General features: G+C 45.1%; 1 protein-coding gene across 3 annotated transcripts in view; it reads left to right on the top strand.

Annotated features, from left to right (window-relative positions):
• LOC141117057 (serine protease inhibitor A6-like) overlaps positions 1-24,382 on the top strand; it is an 82,978-nt gene that overhangs the window by 54,880 nt on the left and 3,716 nt on the right. For all 3 annotated transcript variants that reach the window (XM_073609659.1, XM_073609658.1, XM_073609660.1), the window contains exons 3-4: positions 5,901-6,171; positions 10,084-10,231. In XM_073609659.1, the coding sequence (XP_073465760.1) occupies positions 5,901-6,171; positions 10,084-10,231 (419 nt within the window). The remainder of the gene's footprint in view (positions 1-5,900; positions 6,172-10,083; positions 10,232-24,382) is intronic.

Here is a 24,382-nt window from a genome sequence, read left to right as displayed (position 1 = left end):
CTGGCGAGGTGGCAAGCACAAGTAGTGTCCCGCTGCCACCAAGAAGACGAACACAGGCCCGTCGTACCCATAGTGCTCTTCCTGCTGCATTCGTCAATCCGAATTGGGTACCCACCACTTCTGCAGCACCCGTACTTCCCCCTTTCACTGGCCAACCCTGAATTCAGGTGGAAACAGTTGACTTTATGCCACTGGATTTTTATCTCTATAGATCTATTGTGGACCAAAGCAATTTATACGCTGGTCAACACATCGCCACTAATCCCCAGTCCTCCCTTGCCAGAGATTGGAAACCAATTATGGTTTCCGAATTTAAGATCTTTCTGGGCCTTTCCCTCCTCATGGGCTTGAATAAAAAGAGTGAGTTGCGGTCATATTGGTCCACTGACCCAATTTACCATTCGCCCTTGTTCTCTGCTTCCATGGCCAGGGCACAATACGAGCAGATTTTGCGGTTCATGCACTTCAACGACAATGAACTCTGTCGTCCTCGTGTACGATCGGCTCTACAAAATTCTGCCCCTCGTAAACCACTTCAACCAACGTTTTGCAGACTTGTTTACTCCCCATCAAGTTGTCTGCGTTGATGAGTCCCTGATTACATTTTCTGGCCACGTGTCATTCAAACAGTACCTTCCCAGCAAGCGTGCCAGATACGGCGTCAAGATGTATAAGCTCTGTGACAGGGCCACAGGCTATACATGTAGTTTTATGGTTTACGAGGGCAAAGATAGTCACGTAGAGCCGACAAACTGCCCTGACTACATAGGAAGCGCTGGCAAGATAGTGTGGGACTTGGTGTCACCCTTATTCGGAAAGGGTGTGGACAATTATTACACGAGCGTGCCACTTTTTAGCCACCTTTTTGATAATCAGATTGGAGCATGTGGCACCGTGCAACCTAATCGCTGGGGCTTTCCCCAGCGGCTTGTAGATTCCCGTCTTAGGCTGGGGGAGAGAGCCTGCTTGCAGTGTAATAACTTGCTCGCTGTGAAGTGGAGGGACAATAAGAATGTTTTCGTTCTTACCTCCCTTCATGCAGACACGATGGTCCAAATTCCTACGGCGACTGGTATTGTGGAGAAACCCCTCTGTGTCCATGAATATAACCTTAATATAGGAGTGGTGGACCTCAACGACCAGTTGTTGGCGCCGTACCTAATTGCCCGTAAGGCCAGACGCTGGTACAAAAAAGTGTCTGTTTATTTATTTCAATTGGCTTTGCTGAACGCTCATGTGCTATACAGAGCTTCAGGACGGACTGGATCCTTCCTTAAATTCCAGGAAGAGATCGTCAGAGCCCTTCTGTTTCCAGACGGTGCTCCACCTCACCTTCCCCAACCAAATGCAGTAAGCCGGCTGCATGAGAGGCATTTTCTTTATGCCCTCCTGAGTACCCCTACCCAAAAAACCCCCCAAAAAAGATGTTGTGTCTGCAGCAAGCGCAGATTTAGGCGTGACACCCGGTATTATTGTCCCCTCTGTCCTGGCAATCCTGGTCTTTGCATTGGTGAATGTTTTGAACGCTACCATACATTAGTTGAGTATTAGCGTAGGGTACAGAACTGCACAGACTAGGACACACTTTCACAGGGTCTCCCAAGATGCTGTCGCATTTTGAGAGATCCAAACCTGGTACCAGTTAAAAAAGTTAAAGTTACAAAAAAAAGTGTAAAAAAAACAAAAAAAAGTAAAAAAAAAAAGAAAAAAACACAAAAAAATATATAAAATAAAAAAAACAAAAATAGTTGTTGTTTTATTGTTCTCTCTCTATTCTCTCTCTATTGTTCGGCATTCTATACTGCAATGTTTTATTGTTATGTTTTTATCATGTTTGCTTTATAGGTATGCAATTTTTTTATACTTTGTTTTTTTATTGTTAACCACTTTTTTGTTTTCAGGTACGCCATTCAGCTGCAGAGCGGATTTATTTATCTTGACAGCAACAGCGTTTGCTCCCACGATACATAAAGCCGTGACTCCAGCGCTGTCGGAGGTGATTTCACCACCACAGTTACATACTTCAGCATATATGCCGAAGCGTGGGGGCAGCAGTGGGTGGAGGAGTGATTTGCTCCTGCCTTTTGCGGGAGGATGCCCCCATGCTTCGGCATATATATATTTTAGGTAGGCACAGGTTGCGTTAAATGTTTTATTTTTTACTATGTTTTTTTTTTGTATTTTGCTTTGCAGGTATGGTAAGTAATACTGTTATACTGTAATGTTACTTTGTTTTTTTGTTAACCATCATTTGCTTAGCAGGTACGCCATTCAGTTGCAGCACGGATTTATTTATCTCGACAGCAACAGCGTTTGCTCCCACGATACATAAAGCCGTGACTCCAGCGCTGTCGGAGGTGATTTCACCACCACAGTTACAAACTTCAGCATATATGCCGAAGCGTGGGGGCAGCAGTGGGTGGAGGAGCGATTTGCTCCTGCCTTTTGTGGGAGGATGCCCCCATGCTTCAGCATATATATATACGGTGCATGTATGCCCATCATTAGAAGTGGGTGGATGAAGGGAGGTATTCTAATGGTGGGCATACCCACCGATCAATATCTTTTTTTCGTTCAGCCCACAGGCTGCATGAAAAAAAAGTTTACAATGTATACCCAACAAGGACCAGCAACGTATTGGTATGTTGCTGGACTTTGAGTGGTTATACCAGAATGATGCCTGCAGGTTTAGGTATTATCTTGGTATCATTCTTTTCAGCCAGCGGTCAGCTTTCATGTAAAAGCAATCCTAGCGGCTAATTAGCCTCTAGACTGCTTTTACAAGCAGTGGGAGGGAATGCCCCCCCCACCGTCTTCCATGTTTTTCTCTGGCTCTCCTGTCCCAACAGGGAATCTGAGAATGCAGCTGGTGATTCAGCCAGCTGACCATAGAGCTGATCAGAAACCAGAATGGCTCCAAACATCTCTATGGCCTAAGAAACTGGAAGCTACGAGTATTTCATTACTTAGATTTCGCCGGATGTAAACAGCGCATTTTATCACACCGATCTTGGTGTGGTCAGATGCTTTGAGGGCAGAGGAGAGATCTGGGGTCTAACAGACCCCAATTTTTTCTAAAAAGAGTACCTGTCACTACCTATTGCTATCATAGGGGATATTTACATTCCCTGAGATAACAATAAAAATGATAAAAAAAAATATAAAAATGAAAGGAACAGTTTAAAAATAAGATAAAAAAGCAAAAAAATAATAAAGAAAAAAAAAAAAAGCACCCCTGTCCCCCCCTGCTCTCGCACAAAGGCGAACGCAAGCGTCGGTCTGGCGTCAAATGTAAACAGCAATTGCACCATGCATGTGAGGTATCACCGCGAAGGTCAGATCGAGGGCAGTAATTTTAGCAGTAGACCTCCTCTGTAAATCTAAAGTGGTAACCTGTAAAGGCTTTTAAAGGCTTTTAAAAATGTATTTAGTTTGTCGTCACTGCACGTTTGTGCGCAATTTTAAAGCATGTCATGTTTGGTATCCATGTACTCGGCCTAAGATCATCTTTTTTATTTCATCAAACATTTGGGCAATATAGTGTGTTTTAGTGTATTAAAATTTTAAAAAGTGTGTTTTTTCCCCAAAAAATGCGTTTGAAAAATCGCTGCGCAAATACTGTGTGAAAAAAAAAAATGAAACACCCACCATTTTAATCTGTAGGGCACTTGCTTTAAAAAAATATATAATGTTTGGGGGTTCAAAGTAATTTTTTTGCAAAAAATTTTTTTCATGTACACAAAAAGTGTCAGAAAGGGCTTTGTTTTCAAGTGGTTAGAAGAGTGGGTGATGTGTGACATAAGCTTCTAAATGTTGTGCATAAAATGCCAGGCAGTTCAAACCCCCCCCAAATGACCCCATTTTGGAAAGTGGACACCCCAAGCTATTTGCTGAGAGGCATGTCGAGTCCATGGAATATTTTATATTGTGACACAAGTTGCGGGAAAAAGACACATTTTTTTTTTTTTTTTTGCACAAAGTTGTCACTAAATGATATATTGCTCAAACATGCCATGGGAATATGTGAAATTACACCCCAAAATACATTCTGTTGCATCTCCTGAGTTCGGGGATACCACATGTGTGAGACTTTTTGGGAGCCTAGCCGCGTACGGGACCCCGAAAACCAAGCACCGCCTTCAGGCTTTCTAAGGGCGTAAATTTTTGATTTTACTCTTCACTGCCTATCACAGTTTCGGAGGCCATGGAATGCCCAGATGGCACAAACCCCCCCAAATGACCCCATTTTGGAAAATAGACACCCAAAGCTATTTGCTGAGAGGTATAGTGAGTATTTTGCAGACCTCACTTTTTGTCACAAACTTTTGAAAATTGAAAAAAGAAAAAAAAAAAAGTTTTTCTTGTCTTTCTTCATTTTCAAAAACAAATGGGAGCTGCAAAATACTCACCATGCCTCTCAGCAAATATCTTGGGGTGTCTACTTTCCAAAATGGGGTCATTTGGGGGGGGGGTTTGTGCCATCTGGTCATTTTATGGCCTTCAAAAATGTGATAGGTAGTGAGGAGTGAAATCACAACTTTACGCCCTTAGAAATCCTGAAGGCGGTGCTGGGTTTTCGGGGCCCCGTACGCGGCTAGGCTCCCAAAAAGTCCCACACATGTGGTATCCCTGTACTCAGGAGAATCAGCAGAATGTATTTTGGGGTGCAATTCCACATATGCCCATGGCCTGTGTGAGCAATATATCATTTAGTGACAACTTTGTGCAAAAAAAAAAAATTGTCACTTTCCCGCAACTTGTGTCAAAAAATAAAAAATTCCATGGACTCAACATGCCTCTCAGCAAATAGCTTGGGGTGTCTACTTTCCAAAATGGGGTTATTTGGGGGGGGGTTTGTGCCATCTTGGCATTTTATGGCCTTCAAAACTGTGATAGGTAGTGAGGAATGAAATCAAAAATTTATGCCCTTAGAAATCCTCAAGGCGGTGCTTGGTTTTCGGGGCCCCGTACGCGGCTAGGCTCCCAAAAAGTCCCACACATGTGGTATCCCCATACTCAGGAGAAGCAGCTAAATGTATTTTGGGGTGCACTTCCACATATGCCCATGGCCTGTGTGAGCAATATATCATTTAGTGACAACTTTTTGTAATTTTTTTTTTGTCATTATTCAATCACTTGGGACAAAAAAAAAAAATATTCCATGGGTTCAACATGCCTCTCAGCAATTTCCTTGGGGTGTCTACTTTCCAAAATGGGGTCATTTGGGGGGGTTTGTACTGCCCTGCCATTTTAGCACCTCAAGAGATGACATAGGCAGCCATAAACTAAAAGCTGTGTAAATTCCAGAAAATGTACCCTAGTTTGCAGACGCTATAACTTTTGCGCAAACCAATAAATATACGCTTATTGACATTTTTTTTACCAAAGACATGTGGCCGAATACATTTTGGCCTAAATGTATGACTAAAATTGAGTTTTTTGGATTTTTTTTATAACAAAAAGTAGAAAATATCATTTTTTTTCCAAATTTTCGGTCTTTTTCCGTTTATAGTGCAAAAAATAAAAATGGCAGAGATGATCAAATACCATCAAAAGAAAGCTCTATTTGTGGGAAGAAAAGGACGCAAATTTTGTTTGGGTACAGCATTGCATGATCGTGCAATTAGCAGTAAAAGCGACGCAATACCAAATTGTAAAAAGTGCTCTGGTCAGGAAGGGGGTAAATCCTTCCGGGGCTGAAGTGGTTAAAGAGACAAAACATGGGAAATGTACCGGTATTGTTGAGATATATTAAATATGCTTTTTTTTCCAGACATTCGCTTTAATGCCACGAGCATGTATTAATTTGGGGCATCAAATCTAATAATTTCATGAGTTTATTTATCCATTCACCAGAGATTTTATTGGATTTAAAACACATGCATGTTTTATGTTATTAGGAGAATGGCAGCACGCTTTTTATGCAGCATTTACAAGTACCCAGAAGTTCAAGGTTGATAAGAACACAATGGTGGATGTTCCAATGATGCATCAAATGGGTCAGTACAACAATTACCGTGACACAAAGCTTCCTTGTACAGTGGTGGAGCTTCCATACAAGGATAACGCATCCATGATCATCGCCATGGCTGACCCGGGCAAGATCCATGAGGTAGAGCAAGGATTGTCTGCTGAGACCATACAACGATGGAGGACATCATGGAGAAAAACGTAAGAGGAGAACACTGCAGGCCAATGTACAAAAAAAAACAAAACTTTGTTTACATGTTTATTCAAACTTAAAAAACATTTTTATATAATTGCATAACATGTATCTATATTCTGACATGCCATATGCCAGTTGAATATGGAAAGTGAACTAGCTGGGCGAGCATGTATACACTCATTTAGCTTACAGGAGAAAGACAGCCCAAGACAGACATCAGCAGTGATGTGATGTTGACTAGTATCCTATAGGGTAGGAAGGAGGCAGAACAAGAACAGGAAGGAGGTGGGAAAAGGGCAGACAGGAGGAAAGACAAAGGGAAGCAGAAGGTGGAACAAGGGCAGGCAGGTCAAAGTCAGGCAGGGGGTGGTAAAAGGGCTTGCAGGAGGCAGGACAAAGACAATTAGAAGGTTTGACGAGGACAGACCAGAGGCAAAACAAAAGCAAGCAGAATGTGGGACAAGGGCAGACAGGAGGCAGGTCAAATGTAGGCAGAAGGCTGGAAAAGGCCAGGCAGGAAGCAGGACAAGAGCAAGGAGGATAAGGGAAAAGGGCTAGCAGGAGGAAGAACAAATGCAGGCAGGAGCCAGGACAGAGACAGGCAGAAGGCTGAACAAGGGTAGACAGGAGGAAGGACAAAGGCAGGCAGAAGGCTAAACAAAGGCAGGCAGGAGTCATGGCAAAGGCTTTCAGATGGGGGGATAAGAGCAAACAGGAGGAAGGACAAAGGTAGGGAGTTTGTTGAACAAGGGCAGGCAGGGGGAAGAACAAAGGCTTTCAGATGGTGGGACAAGGGCAGGCAGGAGGCTTGACAAAGGCAGGCAGAAGTTGAGACAAGGGCAGGCAGGAGGAAAGACAAAAGCATTCAGATGCTGGGACAAGGGCAGGAAGGAGGAAGGACATGGACAGGCAAAAGGCTGAACAAGGACAGGCAGGAGGCATGACAAAGGCAGGAAGAAGGGAGGAGGCAGGGCAAGGGCTGGCAGAAGGCTGAACAAGGGCAGGCAGGAGGCATGACAAAGGCAGGAAGAAGGTGAGAAAAGGGCAGACAGAAAGCATGACTAAGGCTTTCAGATAGTGGGACAAGCGCAGGAAGGAGGGATGATAAAGGCATGCAGGGGGTGTGACAAGGGCAGGCAGGAGGCAAAAAAAAGGCAGGCCGTTGCAACGGGCAAGGGCAGGGCCCACAGGCATGATGTGAAGCTTTGATGCCATTGGATCATTATGACCCTCAGGCAGCTGGCATTGTCAGAAAGGTCGGGGAATACACTCTCTGTGTTTTTTTTTTCTTGACAGGTTTATTTTTTTTTAAACGGGCCGTGCACATTACATTCTAATTATACAATCTTATTTAGATCTACCAAAAATGTTGTGGGGAAAGCTATAACTTGGTTATCGATTGAATGGCTTGTTTAGGTAAGCCTCCGCACTACATAGTTGTATTTAATGCTTAATTCCAGTACTGCAGGGCCTGGCAGTGTAAAAATGAAACATTAAATTGGACATTAAATCTGGAGAAGATTGTGCAGAGGTTGTACAATCCGATTCTAATGCATGTGAATCGCCATTGATGTATCAGCAACAATTCTAGGGTGAGGATCTACCTAAATAATCCATTCAGTTTATATCCCTCTCACTGCAAGTTTAACCACTTCAGCTCCGGAAGGTTTTACCCCCTTCATGACCATTTTTTGCTATTTGGCACTGCGCTAATTTAAATGGTAATTGCGCGGTCATGCAATGATGTACTCAAACAAAATTTATATCATTTCGTCCCTACAAATAGAGATTTCTTTTGGTGAAATTTGATCACTGGGTTTTTTATTTTTTGCGCTGTAAACAAACAAAAAAAAAAGCATAACATTTTTAAAAAAACTATATTTTTTACTTCCTGTTATAAAACAAACATCAAATTGTTTTTTGTTTTTTTTATAAAGAACAAATTTTTAATTTAGGCAAAAATGTATTCTACTAAATGTCTTTGGTAAAAAAAAAAAAAATCCCAATAAATGTATATTGATTGGTTTGCGTGAAAGGTATAGAGTCTACAAACTATGGTTCAGTATACAGTATATAGTGGATTTTTTTTGTATATACTAGTAATGGCCGCTTATAGTGGGACGGCAGGCAATCTGATACTAACTGACACTTTCTGGAAACTGGCTAACTGCCACTGACATCACCAGTGACACTAATACAGTGATTGGTGCTAATACTATACACTGTCACTGTACTAATGACAATGGCTGGGAAAAGGGTTAAAGGATAAGTTCCCCTTTACAGAAAAATCTTACACAGGACCCCCTCCTCACCCCCCCTAGGCCCACTGACCTGGAGTGTCCTCACAGGTCCGGGGCTTAGAAATCCCCTCGGCATAATCTTCAAAATGTGCCCCATCAGGAGGTACGTTTAGGAGCAGTCTAATTGTTTGTCGCCGTCACATGGGCAGCGATCAGAACCCACGTAGCCCGTCCTGTCAGTGGGGAAGAGGAAGAGAGAAAGCTGAGGGGATTTCTAAGCCCGGGACTCGTGAGGCGGCTATACTGGGGCTCATAATGGGAGATCGCCGTGCTCCAGGTCAGCGGGACTGAGGGGTGGGGGGGCCGGGAGGGGTGAGGAGGGGGTCCTGGTAAAGTTCACCTTACAGATTTTTCTGTAAAGGTGAACTTACACTTTAACTATATTTATTGTGTGGTGCTTTACTGCTTTGCAGAAAAAAAAAAAACGGCACATCACCGCTGTCAGAAGAAAGCTTTGTGTGGTTTACATGCACACAGCTCTCTCCTGTAACTCGTTCTGATGATTGGCGGGGGCCATAAATCATTGGGTGGGAATTGGACGGATTCAAGCCTCTAGGGTGTGCAGTACCCCATTTGGCCAGAGGTGCGGGGGTGCCGGTGACACTTGGAGCCGCTTGGAGACCTCTCAGAGCAGCTCGAAGACACTCGGAAACCGAGCATCCCTGAGAATCTCTGAGTGTTTCCGAGTGTCCCTGGTGCCCCCCCACCTTTGGCCACATGCGGTACGGCATACAATAACAGTCACTGTGGAATGGATTATCTGAGTTTCCATGGAATCCTATGGGTAAACTCGCTTTGATATATACGAGTGCTTTGGATTACAAGCATTCTTTTGGAACTAATTATGCTTGTAATCCAAAGTACCACTGTACCACTGTACCAATGTACCTTGGATTACGAGCATAATTTGTTCCAGAAGAATGCTTGTAATCCAAAGCACTCGTATATCAAAGCGAGTTTCCCCATAGGAAATAATGGAAACTCAGATAATCCATTCCACAGCCACTGCTTGTCTATAAGTACAGCATGTGGCCAGGGGTGCAGGGGTGCTAGAGACACTCGGAAACACTCGGAGACACTCAGAGATGCTTGGAGACACTTGGGAACTGAGTGTTCCCTGAGTGTTTCTGAGTGTCTCCGATCGTTTTTGAGCATCTCCGAGTGTCTCCAAGCATCACCAGTGCCCCCGCACCTCTGTCCAAATGCAGTACTGCACACCCCAGCAACATGAATCCTGCTGGTCTTGCAAGACTGCGCTCGCAAAGCGAGTCAGGATTGTTTTTTTTAAACAGCACGCATTGCAAAATGCTCATAAACCGCGTTACTCGCAATCCGAGGTTCCACTGTACATGATTCTGCGCAGCCGGCCCGCACTGTAGCATTAAAACTACAGTGTGCGGTCGGCAAGTAGTTAAATTGTCCTGTTGTCTTTCTAATGCTGGGTCATGTATGGCTCTACAATTGTTTTGGTGGATCAGCAGCTCTATGGGGGTCTCAGCTGCAGTGGGGTGAATAGAAAAGGTGGTTGAAGTTTTTATCCCAATGATTGTTGCAGCTATTACTATTTTCCAGTTCTCATAAGCTTCATTGTTTTTGTTTTGTTTGTTTACTTCACAGGATCTTTGAAATTTATGTACCCAAATTTAATATTACTTCCAAAATAAACCTGAAGGATGAGTTAGCTAAAGTTGGCATCAGAACCCCTTTCACTGATGAGGCAAACTTCTCCGGAATCACTCCCGATTTCAGGCTTAAAGTGGGATCGGTACGAGTCCATTCTCTTCATTATTCCTGTTATTGAGTTTATATTTGGCCCATAAACACCTCTCCTCTGACCTACTATCCTCTAGACATGTGCCATTCGTTTCGTTCCAAATTCCTTTTTTAATGAATTTCTTCAAATTCATTCATTTGAAAATATCCAAATTACCGAAAACCCATTTAACAAATTATTCCGAATATTGGTAAATTTGAATATTCGAAAATTTGAAAATTCAAAAACCTGAAAATTCGAAAATCTGAAATAATAACTAACTAATAATAACTAAACTATTAGTAACTATTAAATTATAGGTATTGGAAATTCCTTGCAAGTTTGGCTGTTAGTGAACGTAACAAATGCAAATTTATTCAAAGTTACGAATTATCCGAAATAACGAATGCCGAATCTAAACGAATGTAACGTAACAAATCAATGAAAATAAATAACAATAATAATAATAAAAACGTATTATTATTATTATTATTATTATGTATTTTTAATTTGTTCCGTTCCATTTGTTTGGATGCGGCATTCGTTATTTCAGATAATTTGAAACTTTGGATAAATTTGTATTCGTTACGTTCACTAACAGCCAATTTTGAAAGGAAATTCCAATACCTATAATTTAATAGTTAGTAATAGTTAAGTTATTATTAGTTAGTTAGTTATTCTTTCAAATTTTCAGATTTTCTTTCTTATTTTCGGATTTTCGAATTTTTGAATTTACGAATTGCGATCATAACGAATGACCTGAAAAAAAAAAAATCGAATGAAACGAAAATGAACACATTTTTCGGCAGTGCACAGGTCTACTATCCTCTAATAGGACAATGTTAGTTCTCTCATATAAAACTGCTGAAATAATAACATATCTATCATGTACCTGGTGGAGACTGGAATGTGATGGAGGCCTCCCTTGCTCCTCCCGCCTACACTCCTGAAGGTGGGAACAGAAAGTGTAAAGGCAAGGAGTGGCACGAGTGCTGGGTAGCTGGCTGGTGATGTCCCCTCCGAAGGCGGGTAGAGCTGGCAGCCAAAATCCTTGGAACAGGAAGCGGAAGCAGCTGGGCACCGGAGCATGGACAGGAGCAGAACCAGGAGAAGAGCAGTAGTCAGCAACAACCGGGCAGCAGGGCACTGAATCAGCATGCAAAAGGAAGTCCAGAGGGCGGGCCAAAGTCGGGTAACAGCCAGGCAATGCGGTACCAAGTCAGCAGGCAGATCAAGTCCAATAAACAGGCCATCAATATCGGGACCCGGTGCCTTACCCATTTTAGTGGCCTTTACAGCTCCCTGAAGTTCTTCCATTGTTATGGGATTTTCAAGGTTATCTCTATCTTCATTTGATAGTCGGGACATTAATGACTGTGAGAGATACGAGTCTATCTGGGCTTGAGTAGGGGGCTTTGTCTGCAGGTTATATAGAGGTTTGTACAATTTTTGAAATTCTCGAGATATATCATGTGGTTTTGTGACCTTAAGCCTATTAGATGAAACCAAATGTGGGATATAATTCAATCATTTCTGCTCACGTAAAGTCCTAGCTAAAAATCTCCCACATTTGTCCCAGACTCATACGAGAACTTCTTACAAACTTGTAGTGCCGCCTTCACCTTAAAATGAAGAAGATCTGAAATTTGTGTTTGTTTAACCAGAAGATCTTTTTCTAGGGAGGGGGACTGGGCCTGCTTATGATGAAGCTCTAAGGTAGTCAAATCATCAAGTAATAATTTGAGCTGTTCCGCCCGTTTCCGTTTAATCTTAGCTCCATGTTTAATCAGCACCCCTCTAATAACTGCCTTATGTGCTTCCCAGACAGTTCCAGGATCACATTCTGGGGTATCATTAATGCTAAAATAGAAATCAAACTCTTTAGTTACGTTCTCCAGGACGTCTTTATCCTGTAAGAGACTCTCATTCAATCTCCACTGAGTAGGCCCGTTCGTCCGAGAGTTACATAAGTCATATGTCAAAAAATAGGTGCGTGGTCTGACCAGGTGATAGAGCCTATAGTGGCAGCTCGTAAAATCTATACGGGATTAAGACTTATGAGGAAGGGAGTAAAAAGTATAATCTTTTTCTGTAGGATGCAGTAAACACCATATATCAATCAATTGATTCCTGTGCAAAATGTGGGCATTACGATTACGTGCGCTAAAAGAAATAGATGACAGTCCAGTGGAAGTATCCTCCACTGTATTTAGTGAAAAATTCCAGTCTCCTCCTATGATCAACTGTCCTTCTGTGAATTCAGTCAGCCGCTTAAGCGTTTTACCTAGAAATGTCTCTTGATGTACATTGGGAGCGTACACTGTCGCCAGTGTAACCCCAACATCGCCCACCCTGCCCTTTACGAACAGGAAACTCCCTCCACATGGTCTCTGACCGCATCTACAAAAAACCATGGTACTCTGCCAGAGAGGATGATAGACATCCCCCTTAACTTTGCTATTTGATTTGTAGAGTGATAAACCGTCGGAAATAACCGACTTTTTAAAATAGGTACTTTGTCATCTCTAAAATGCATCTCCTTTATGAATGCAACATCTGATTTAAGACGTTGCAAATCATGCAGGAGCATCCGCCTTTTTGTTCGGCGTATTTAAGCCCTTAACGTTAAGCGAGAACAAACTGAGGGTTTCCATTGGAAGGAATTTAGGATAAGAAAAGGTATTGGATAGGGACAAAGAACAGGAAAAAAGAAAAAAAAGAAAAGAAAAAGGGGAAGGAGAAAAAAAACAACAACAACAAAAAAAAGAGGGGGATCTAAGCCCACAAAAAAAAAGAAAAAAGCAATATATTGCTAAAATGCTCACCGGTTAAACCCGGTACTCGAGCGTTGGCCTATACATGGTTGTGGACGAAGATGGTCGACAACAGAGCCCTGGGCGTACCTGCCCCTCCCGATCCTTCTAAATTATTATTAAAAATGAAAAGTAAAAGTAAAAAAGCCAACATTCTAAAATATGTTGATCGGCATATAGTAATACTTACACCACTAGCAACCTGCGGATCATGAGGGCAATATTGTATGATTGACAGCCTATGATCTAAAGCATATGATAGGTTTCCCTCGATGTCTGAGGGCTTCCCTTTTCCAAGATCATCTCTCTTTTTAAGGGACCTTTTAAGTCAAAATAATGGCTATGTGCATAGCTCAATGGGCCCCCCCTCTACAATTCCAAATAGGGGAGGCACAGAACGTCTTCGCTATAAAACATGCCTTCAAGTCACGTTCTAGAGAGGGACCCAACATATAATTGTTCCCCAGCTGTTTATCCTTTAAGAAAAAAAAAACTCATGGAGGTTAGAGAGCCCTCTTCCTCCTCTGATCTCCAGAGTACCATAAAGATATATTTAGAAGGGGAACATAAATACAACCTAACATATAACCTATTCCCCTCTCCAAAAAAAACAGAGAAGGAGACGGGTCTCATAGGGACCATCTCTAAGCTGCCATAGACTCCTTTTCCCCCTTGCCCTCTACCGGCCACATAACCTGGGGGGGGGGGGTTAGGGGTTAACGGTCATCTTCCATTCAGGGGTGTACCAAAAAAAAAAAGGGATTGCTCCATATTATGTGATATTGTCAATGTATAAGGCTCCTGGAAAAGGAAGGAAAAAAAAAATAAAAAAAGGACAACCTTTGCCTCAATATTACAGAGCAAAAATAAGTGTCTGAAAAGTATATCAAGTAGGAGTTGCAGGAACTGCAACACCAAAAAAAATAGTGTTACCCAAGTGCCTTAAAAAAAAAAATTAATAAAAAAAAAAGGGTGGAACAATGTTGCTTCAATATAATAGAACACAAATAAGTGCCTAAAAAATATATCAAATACGAGTTGCAGAAACTGAATCTCAAAAACACAGTGCTACCCACATGTCTTAAAAAAAAAAACAAAAAAACAAGGTAGTTGTTGCATCCATATAGTGAAACCAAAACCAGTGCCTTGAAAACTATATCGTATGTGAGTTGCAGAAACTGCAACATAGCAAAATCGTGCTACTAACGTGCCATTTAAAAAAAAAAAAAGGTTCCATTAATATTTGGGGGGGAGAAAAAGAAAAGGGGAAATCCCCCTTTAAACGTGGGAGATTAATTACCAGTCAAGTGCTAAGAAGCTACAGGTGAGAACCCAAATAAAAGAGGAGCCCATAACCTGACACTACAACCGAATAGATAAAACCTATAAAAAAAAAAAACAAAAAAAAAACCCAGTATATAACCAAAAGGTTCCTATGCACTCATAATTCTTCTGGTTCTTTTAATTCCAAACCAACTTGAGCAACCTTGCTTAAATATATACTAGACAAAACAGAAAAGCATACACCAAATTCTGAATGTAAGTAACTGTCTTCTTAAAGCGTCCTCAATAAAGAGCCTGCAGCTTTTTGGTTCCATAAGTAATTGCATTCATTAACTGTCCCAAAACGCTATAACCTATGGCATCATCTCGGGAACTTCAAGATGCTAATCTTGATATGTGGGACAGGGGCCAAAGTTGAGGACTTAGGATGGAGGGGACTGTGGGGAACGTCCGCTAATGTCCTCTCTGTCACCTCTTTCACTCGATAGAGCTGAAGGTCTAGGTTTTGGCTCTTGGTTCTATTCTTTGCAGAGGACTTGGGGTCTGCATCGGAGCTGCTGTTGTTCTTGTACTTCAGTACGATTCCCATGACCTTGCGGACCCAGGCGACCCCCGTGTGTGGAATATATAAAAGCCAATTGGGGATCTGGATAGGTGCCACTTCTATAAATGCAAATAATCCCGGGAGATCGGCCGGTGTACAGAGGGTAAATGAAGATGATGCCTTATGGAACGTCACCGCCAGTGGGTATCCCCATCTGTATGTGTACCCCTGTTCTCTAGCCAGGTCCAAGACTGGCCATAGACAGGCTCTACGCTGAAGGGTAGCCCGAGATAAATCCGACAAGATTTTAATAGGAATCCCCTCAAAGTCAATATCCCCCGCTCCCCACGCAGCCCTAAGTATCTGCTCCTTCTGTGAGTAGCTATGTAGGCGGCATAAAATGTCTCTAGGTATCTCTGGATCTCTTGATTTGGGGCCCAAAGCTCTATGGACCCTATCTAATTCAACCATCATCTGGGGGGAGTTTAAGACCACCTGAAATATAACATTCACTATTTTCTGGAGGTCTTCCACATCAGTCTTTTCAGGGATACCCCGGGGCCACAAATTGTTCTGGCAGCTTCTATCCTCCAAAACCTCCATGTGGAACTGTAAGTCCACTGCTGTGTCTACCTGGATATTCTGTGCTCTTTCAATGGCCACTACCCGCTGTTCGAGGGAGGACACATGTCCCTCTTCTGTGCTCACCCTCTCCGCCAGTATTTTAATGTCTGTCCTTACCGCTTGGATGTCCTAGCGATGTGACTCCTCTACCCGGAGAATCAAAGCCTCAATGTCCCGGCGTGTGGGAAGCTCCCTCAGCAGTGCTTGGATGTCTCCTTCCACACTTCCTGTATTCTCAGCCTGCAGGGGGTCGAAGACTTCCGCCAGAGCATGGTGTGAAGACGCCGGGGTTTCCAACTTAGGGCATGGGGGATCGAGCTGGTGGGCTCGGCTTAATGCTGACAGCCCGGCTTGAGCTACGTGGTGCCGCCACTATAGCGCCTGGAGACCCTCGTGGAGGCAGAACAAAGTAGTGCTGGATATCCCCCTGTAAGGTTTGAGAGGCAGGAGGATGGGCTCTCCTTGTCGTGGATCGTGTCTTGTACCCTCGGGCTGTACTCATGCTCCAAGAAAACCCTATCAGTCGGCTATTATCTAGTCGGGACGAGCATGGTAGTCCCGGAGCTCTAGTATAGTGTGTCTTCGTGCCGCCATGTCCAGGCCACACACCCCCACATACATGCTCTTCAATGCCACCTATCAGTGCCACCTATCATTGCTTATCAATGGCGCGTACCAGTGCAGCTTATCAGTGCTGCCTATCAGTGCCCATCAATGCAGCCTATCAGTGCCTCTTTATCAGTGCAGCCTATCAGTGGCCATCAATGCTGCCTAGCAGAGCTCAATGCCCATAAGTGCCGACTATCAGTGCTCATCAATGCAGCCTATCAGTGCAGCATATCAGTGCCCATCAATGCTGCCTATCAGTGCCACCTATCAGTGTTCATCAATCCCACCTATCAGTGCCCATTAGTGCCTCCTATCAATGCCACCTATTAGTGCTCATCAATGCCGCCTATCAGTGCCCACTAGTGCAGCCTATCAGTGCCACCAATCATTGCCCATCAATGCCGCCTATCAGTGCCTCCTATCAGTGCTCATCAATGAGCACCTGGTAGTTCTCTCTCCCCTCCTTCCTCTCTCGCACTGGATGGGAGGATGGGAGAGGAGACACATCCGATCTCCTCCTTCCTCCCCCTGGCGCCGCCGTTCTCCTCCTGTGTGTTTTGTGCACTGCGGGAAGTCAAGTGTGAAGCTAACGAGCTCACACTTCTAGCGGTACACACAGGAGGAGAGCGACAGTGGGGGGGCGTGCAGAAGGAGCAGATTGGCTGTGTCTCCTCACCAATCGCGTGCGAGAGAGGAAGGAGGGGACAGAGAACTACTAATGCTGACTCTGACGTCACTGGTTGCTAGATGCCAGGTGACTTTAGCAACCAGTGGCCAGGAGTGGAATCAGGTGGAGGAGGAGCAGGAGCCAGCGATACGGCGGCTCACTCCATCCCTGTCCCCTGCATTCCAGACTGCTCCCAGTCCCATTTATTCATTTATTTTAATTGGAGGGGCACAGTATAATGTTGGGGGGCCATGGCCCCCTCTGCCCCCCCAGTGATATCACTGGTCCCAGAAGACAGCAGACCATTCAGAAAGCGCCACGCGACTCGCACATGTGCAGTAGAGAAACAGGCTTTGAAGCCGCAAGGCTTCACTTCCTGATTCCCTTAGTAAGGATGCCGGTGGCTGCACCCATAGCCGATGGTCGGGTTGGCTTCAGGTGCCGACATCGTGGGCTCCCTGACCAGGTAAGTGTTCTTATATTAATCAATTTAGCCCCGGAAGGATTTACCCCCTTCCTGACCAGAGTGGGGTTTTTTTGCAATTCGGCACTGCGTCGCTTTTATTGACAATTGCGCTGTCGTGCGACGTGGCTCCGAAACAACATTTACGTCCTTTTTTTATCCCACAAATAGAGCTTTCTTTGGTGGTATTTGATCATCTCTGCGATTTTTATTTTTTGCGCCATAAACAAAATAAGAGCGACAATTTTGAAAAAAATGCATTATTTTTTACATTTTGCTATAATAATTATCCCCAAAAAATATATAAAAAACATTTTTTTATCTCAGTTTAGGCCGAGACATATTCTTCTACATATTTTTGGTAAAAAAAAATCGCAATAAGCGTTTATTGATTTGTTTGCGCAAAAGTTATAGCGTTTACAAAATAGGGGATAGTTTTATGGCATTTTTATTAATCATTTTTTTTTACTAGTAATGGCGGCGATCAGCGATTTTTATTGTGACTGCGACGTTATGGCAGACATGTCGGATATTTTTTACACATTTTTGGAACCATTGTCATTTATACAGCAATCAGTGCTATAAAAATGCACTGATTCCTATATAAATGACACTGGCAGTGAAGGGGTTAACCACTAGGGGACAGGGAGTGGTTAAGTATGTCCTAGGGGAGTGATTTCTAACTGTCAGGGGGATGGGCTGGTGTGTGACATCACTGATCTTTGCTCCGATGACAGGGAGCAGAGATTGAGTGACACTTGTCACTAGGCAGAACGGGGTGATGCTGTTTACAACGGCATCTCCCCGTTCATCCTCTCCGTGAGGCGATCGAGTCCATGGGACCCGCGACCTGACTCACGGAGATCGCGGCAGGCGTGCGCGTGCCCCACGCGGCGGCAATTTCAAAGTAACGTACGGGTACGTTACTTTGCGCAGCCGTGCCATTCTGCCGACATATAAGTACAGGAGCCAGTCGGGAACCGGTTAAAAGTCAGCAGCAAGTAAGGAGATTTTGAGATTACAGGAGACCCAAAGAGTGATTCACCCTTCAGTGTTTATCCATAACTTAAGGAATAACAGCTTTTTGTGTTTCAAATGGCAGTTGTGTCTTAATCTCTTGGCCCAGACAGTATGCATCTATTCTGTCTCTCGGCGGGTGGGCCTTGATGCCGAACAGCTGCATTAATGTGACCCTGAATAACCCCTTCAATACCGGCACTTATACACCTTGCTGCCCCGGCCAATTCTCACCTTTCAGCGCTGTCGCACTTTGAATGACAATTGCACGGTTATGCTACACTGTACCCAGATTATATTTTTATATTTTTTTTCCCACAAATAGAGATCTCTTTTGGTGGTATTTAATCACCACTGGGGGGTTTTATTTTTTGCGCTACAAATAGAAAAAGACCAAAAAATGTTTTTGTTTCTGATACAAAACTTTGTAAATAAGTAAGTTTTCTCTTTCACTGATGGGCACTGATGAGGCAGTACTGATTGATACTGATGGGGTGGCACTGATGATGAGGCACTTATATGCAGCACTGATAGGCGGCACTGATAAGCAGCACTGATAGGCACTGATAGGTGACACTGATATACAGCACTGATGGGCACTTATAGGTGGCACTGAGAGTGGCACTGAGAGGCACTCATAGGTGGCACTGATGGGCACTCATAGGTGGCACTGATGGGCATTCTTAGGTGGCACTGATGGGCACTCTTAGGTGGCACTGATGGGCACTTATAGGTGGCACTGATGGGCACTCTTAGGTGGCACTGATGGGCATTTGTAGGTGGCACTGGAGGGCACTTATAGGCAGCACTGATGGGTACTGGTGGGCACTGATAGATGGCACTGATAGGCAGCACTCATCAGGAGGCCCTGGCAGACATCACCGATGGGCACAGAGTGCCATCCCTAATGGGCATTGATTGACATCCTTTGTGGGCTCTAGTGGGCTTGCCTGGTGGTCATGGGTGGGCATTCCTGGTGGTCATGGGATGGGCATCCCTGGTGGCCATGGGTGGGCATCTTCGGGAGGGGCTGCACTGATAATAAATCAGCGCAGACACCCCCTGTCAGGAGAGCAGCCGATCGGCTCTCCTCTACTCGTGCCTGTCAGTGCGAGTGGGGGAAAAGCCGGCTTTTCCTGTTTACACCGTGATCAGCTGTGATTGGACGGAGGCTCTTTACCTAGATCAGAGATGCATTGTGTCAGACTGACACCCCACACCACCAATTGCCCCCGGGAGCACGCAATCACAGCTTATCCTGCTGGACATCATATGACGCCCAGTCAGGATAACAGAATCATGTAATACAACCCATTCAGTTTAAAATAGAAATGAAAGGCAAAACAATTGCGTATAGTGATCACATTCTCTCTGTTCTCAGCTGCATAAGAGCTGGGGGAGAAGAAGCAGCAGCACACTGAGCTTCCCAGTGAATGGCTGTACAGTGGGGGGTGTCAGGACAAGTCATTGGAGGAGACCAGGCTGAGCTCCCAGCACAGCTAGAGAACTGACCATGGTGTGCTCTCCTGCTTAGTGTGGTCAGTATTTAATAGTAAAGCAGAGGGACTGGCGGGAACACCAGGGATTTCACACAAAGGAAGCAATACAAAGAGAACAGGAGACTTTCTCATACAAGTACATGGTACAGCAGACACATATCAGGAATATGAAGTGTTGGGGTAACAAACACTTTAAATGCTGCAGACAATCTGCCTTGGATCAGAGCCATGCATTGCCATGGTGCAGGTGAGCCCGCTGCCATCATCATAGCAACAAATGGGGCCATGCCTCCTGGCACTATTGTTGTATGGTGCTGGCGGCTGACCTGTCCATGCCATGGCAAGTCACGGCTAGGGATGAGCCGAACACCCCCCGGTTCGGTTCGCACCAGAACCCGCGAACGGACCGAAAGTTCGCACGAACGTTAGAACCCCATTGACGTCTATGGGACTCGAACGTTCGAAATCAAAAGTGCTCATTTTAAAGGCTAATTTGCATGGTATTGTCCTAAAAAGGGTTTGGGGACCCGGGTCCTACCCCAGGGGACATGTATCAATGCAAAAAAAACTTTTAAAAACGGCCGTTTTTTCGGGAGCAGTGATTTTAATGATGCTTAAAGTAAAAAAAAAAAAGTGAAATATTCCTTTAAATATCGTACCTGGGGGGTGTCTATAGTATGCCTGTAAAGTGACGCGTGTTTCCCATGTTTAGAACAGTCCCTGCACCAAATGTCATTTTTAAAGGAAAAAATCTCATTTAAAACTGCTTGCGGGTTTAATGTCATGTCGGGTCATGGCAATATGGATGAAAATCAGTGAGACAAACGGCATGGGTACCCCCCAGTCCATTACCAGTCCCTTTGGGTCTTGTATGGATATTAAGGGGAACCCCGCACCCAAATTAAAATAAGGAAAGGTGTGGGGCCACCAGGCCCTATATACTCTGAACAGCAGTATACAGGCGGTGCAAACAAGACAGGGACTGTAGGTTTGTTGTTAAGTAGAATCTGTTTGTAATTTTGAACATTTTTAACGTGTTTAGCTCCAGCCAAAAAATCTTTTCTAAGCTTTTTGGAAAACATAGGGAAGGGTTATCACCCCTGTGACATTTGTTTTGCTGTCTTTCCTCCTCTTCAGAAGATTTCACCTCACTTTTTTGTCCCAATGAAAAATGTTTTTTGAAAATTTGGGTTTTTTTGTGGAACAAGGATTGGAAAGCATCAGTGGAAAGGAGAAATTGTTTTCCCATATTAACTCTTACAGGAGAGAATTTCCCTTCCTAGGGGTAGATTTCATCTCACTTCCTGTTGTCTCCTTCCGTTTGCAAGTAGGAGTCGTTTGTAAGTTAGATGTTTGAAAGTAGGGTCCTGCCCTATATACTCAGCAGAAATTTGGGCCTTAGGTGTTGCTGTGGCCACAACACTGTAAGCCCTCACAGGGCCCTGCTGTGAAATATTAGATCAAGAATTGTAATTACATGCCCCTGTTGAACAGGAGCTGAAAAATTAGGCCTTAGGCACTGGTGCTGGTGCCACAACACTGCAACCCCTCACAGACACTCTAGTTGGAACGCAGGAACGAGCCCTGCTGCAAATTATTGCTTCAAAAATTGTAATTACACGCCCCTGTTAGACAGGGGCAGAAAAATTGGGCCTTAGGCACTGGTGCTGGTGCCACAACACTGCAACCCCTCACAGACACTCTAGTTGGAACGCAGGAACGAGCCCTGCTGCAAAGTATTGCATCAAAAATTGTAATTACACGCCCCTGTTAGACAGGGGCAGAAAAATTGGGCCCTAGGCACTGGTGCTGGTGCCACAACACTGCAACCCCTCACAGACACTCTAGTTGGAATGCAGGAACGAGCCCTGCTGCAAAGTATTACATCAAAAATTGTAATTACACGCCCCTGTTAAACAGGGGCTGAAAAATTGTGCCTTAGGCACTGGTGGTGGCGCCCAGAACCAAAAATGTTCTTACAAGCTATCAGCGTGATGATTGAGGAGGAAGAGGATAATTACTCAGGGATAGTCACTCAGCATCAGCATAGGCAGTCTTTGAAGGGATCTGAGATTTCAAAAAAAATTATTCGGTTACATCAGCATCAGGTGCTTGGTAGCTGGTGGTGATCCAAGACTCATTCATTTTTATGAAGGTCAGCCGATCGACCGAGTCGGTGGACAGACGCACCCTGTGATCGGTTACCACGCCTCCAGCAGCACTGAATGTGCGTTCCGAAAGAACGCTGGATGCAGGACAGGCCAGTAGCTCAATTGCATACTGTGCAAGCTCTGGCCAGTGATCCATCCTCAAGACCCAGTAACCCAGAGGATTTTCGGTGGGAAAGGTGTCCAAGTCTGATCTTGCCCCTAGGTATTCCTGCACCATGTAAAACAGACGCTGGCGATGGTTGCTGGAACCGATCATACCTTGGGGCTGCGGACCAAAAAATTGTCTGAACGCATCGGTCAGACGGCCACCTTCTCCACCGCTCCTTCTTTGACTGACCGAAGCCTCAGCAACACGTTGTCCAGAAACAGGAGTTTGTAACCTCCCAGTCTCTGGGAACGCGTTGCACAGACCTTTCTGCAAGGCCTCCCGAAGATGTTTCATCCTCTGCTCCCTCTGCGATGGCAAGATAAGGTCCGCAACCTTACCCTTGTAACGTGGATCAAGGAGGGTTGCCAGCCAGTATTGGTCCTTCTCCTTGATACCACGAATACGAGGATCCTTACGCAGGCTTTGCAGGATCAGGGAGGCCATGCAGCGTAGGTTTGCTGAGGCATTCGGTCCGGAGTCCTCTGGGTCACTAAGAACGACATGGTCCGCAGCCACCTCCTCCCAGCCACGTACAAGTCCATGTGTTTCTTGGGACTGATCCCTTAAAGACTGCTGCTGATGCTGAGTGCCAGGCTCCACCTCCATACTGACACAATCTTCCTCCTCCTCCTCTTCCTCCTCCTCCTCTTCCTGTGTGATTGGCGGGCACGCAGGAACACTGTCTGGATAAAGGGGGCCTTGAGAGCTAAGGAAGTCCTCCTCTTCCTGCCTCTGTTCTGCCTCAAGTGCCCTGTCCATTATTCCACGCAGCGTGTGCTCCAACAGGTGGACAAGGGGGACAGTGTCACTGATGCATGCACTGTCACTGCTCACCATCCTCGTGGCCTCCTCGAATGGTGACAGGACAGTGCATGCATCCCTGATCATGGCCCACTGGCGTGGGGAAAAAAAACCAAGCTCCCCTGACCCTGTCCTGGTGCCATAGTCGCACAGGTACTCATTGATGGCCCTCTGCTGCGTGTGCAGCCGCTGCAGCATGGCCAACGTTGAGTTCCACCTGGTGGGCATGTCACAGATTAGGCGGTTCTTGGGCAGGTTAAACTCCTTTTGGAGGTCCGTCAGCCGAGCACTGGCATTATATGACCGGCGGAAATGCACACAGACTTTCCTGGCCTGCCTCAGGACATCCTGTAAGCCCGGGTACCTGCCCAAGAACCGCTGCACCACCAAGTTAAGGACGTGAGCCAAACAGGGCACATGGGTCATTTGTCCCTGTCGGAGGGCAGAGAGGAGGTTGGTGCCATTGTCGCAAACCACCATTCCTGCCTTAAGTTGGCGTGGCGTCAACCACCTCTGAACCTGCCCCTGCAGAGCTGACAGAACCTCTGCCCCAGTGTGGCTCCTGTCCCCCAAGCACACCAGCTCAAGCACCGCATGGCATCTTTTGGCCTGCGTACTTGCGTAGCCCCTTGAACGCCTACGGAGCACCGCTGGTTCCGAGGAAGAGGCCATGGAGGAAGAAGAAGAGGAGGGGGTGGAGGAGAGAGGTGTGTCACAATCAGCATTTTGGAGGCGTGGTGGCGGAACAACCTCCAACACTACTGCACCTTGTCCTGCATCCTTCCCAGCTGCCAGCAGAGTCACCCAATGCGCCGTGAAACTTAGGTAACGTCCCTGTCCATGCCTGCTGGACCATGAGTCAGCGGTAATATGCACCTTACCGCTGACCGCCCTGTCCAGCGAGGCATGGACATTGCCTTCCACATGCCGGTAGAGAGCCGGAATCGCCTTCCGTGAGAAAAAGTGGCGTTTGGGTACCTGCCACTGAGGAACCGCACATTCCACAAACTCACGGAAGGGGGCAGAGTCTACCAACTGAAAAGGCAGCAGTTGAAGTGCTAGCAATTTTGCCAAGCTAGCATTCAACCGCTGGGCATGTGGATGGCTGGGAGCAAACTTCTTTCGGCGGTGCAGCAGCTGGGGCAGGGAAATTTGCCTGGTACAATCTGACGTCGGTGTACCAAAAGCAGATTGCCCACAAGTACTTGGTTGTGACACACCTAATTCTACACCTTCATTCCTCTCACTGCAGGTCTCAGAGAGGACTGAAGGTCTAGTGGGGTTGGAAATCTCAGCTGATGAGGAGCAAGGAGAGATCCTCTTTGTTCTTTGGTGTGGGTCTTTTAGATACGCTTGCCAACGAACTGCATGGCAGGTCAACATATGTCTGGTCAAGCATGTGGTACCCAAGCGGGAGATATTTTGGCCACGCGAGATACGCTTGAGACATATGTTGCAAATAGCAGCGGTGCGATCTGATGCACTCGTCTCAAAAAAGGCCCACACCAAAGAACTTTTTGAAT

Source organism: Aquarana catesbeiana, linkage group LG13 (assembly GCF_042186555.1).
Source record: "Aquarana catesbeiana isolate 2022-GZ linkage group LG13, ASM4218655v1, whole genome shotgun sequence".
NCBI classification, from domain to species: domain Eukaryota; kingdom Metazoa; phylum Chordata; class Amphibia; order Anura; family Ranidae; genus Aquarana; species Aquarana catesbeiana.
The sequence above is the reverse complement of the archived record's forward strand: the minus strand, read 5'-3'. Positions and strand labels throughout refer to the sequence as shown.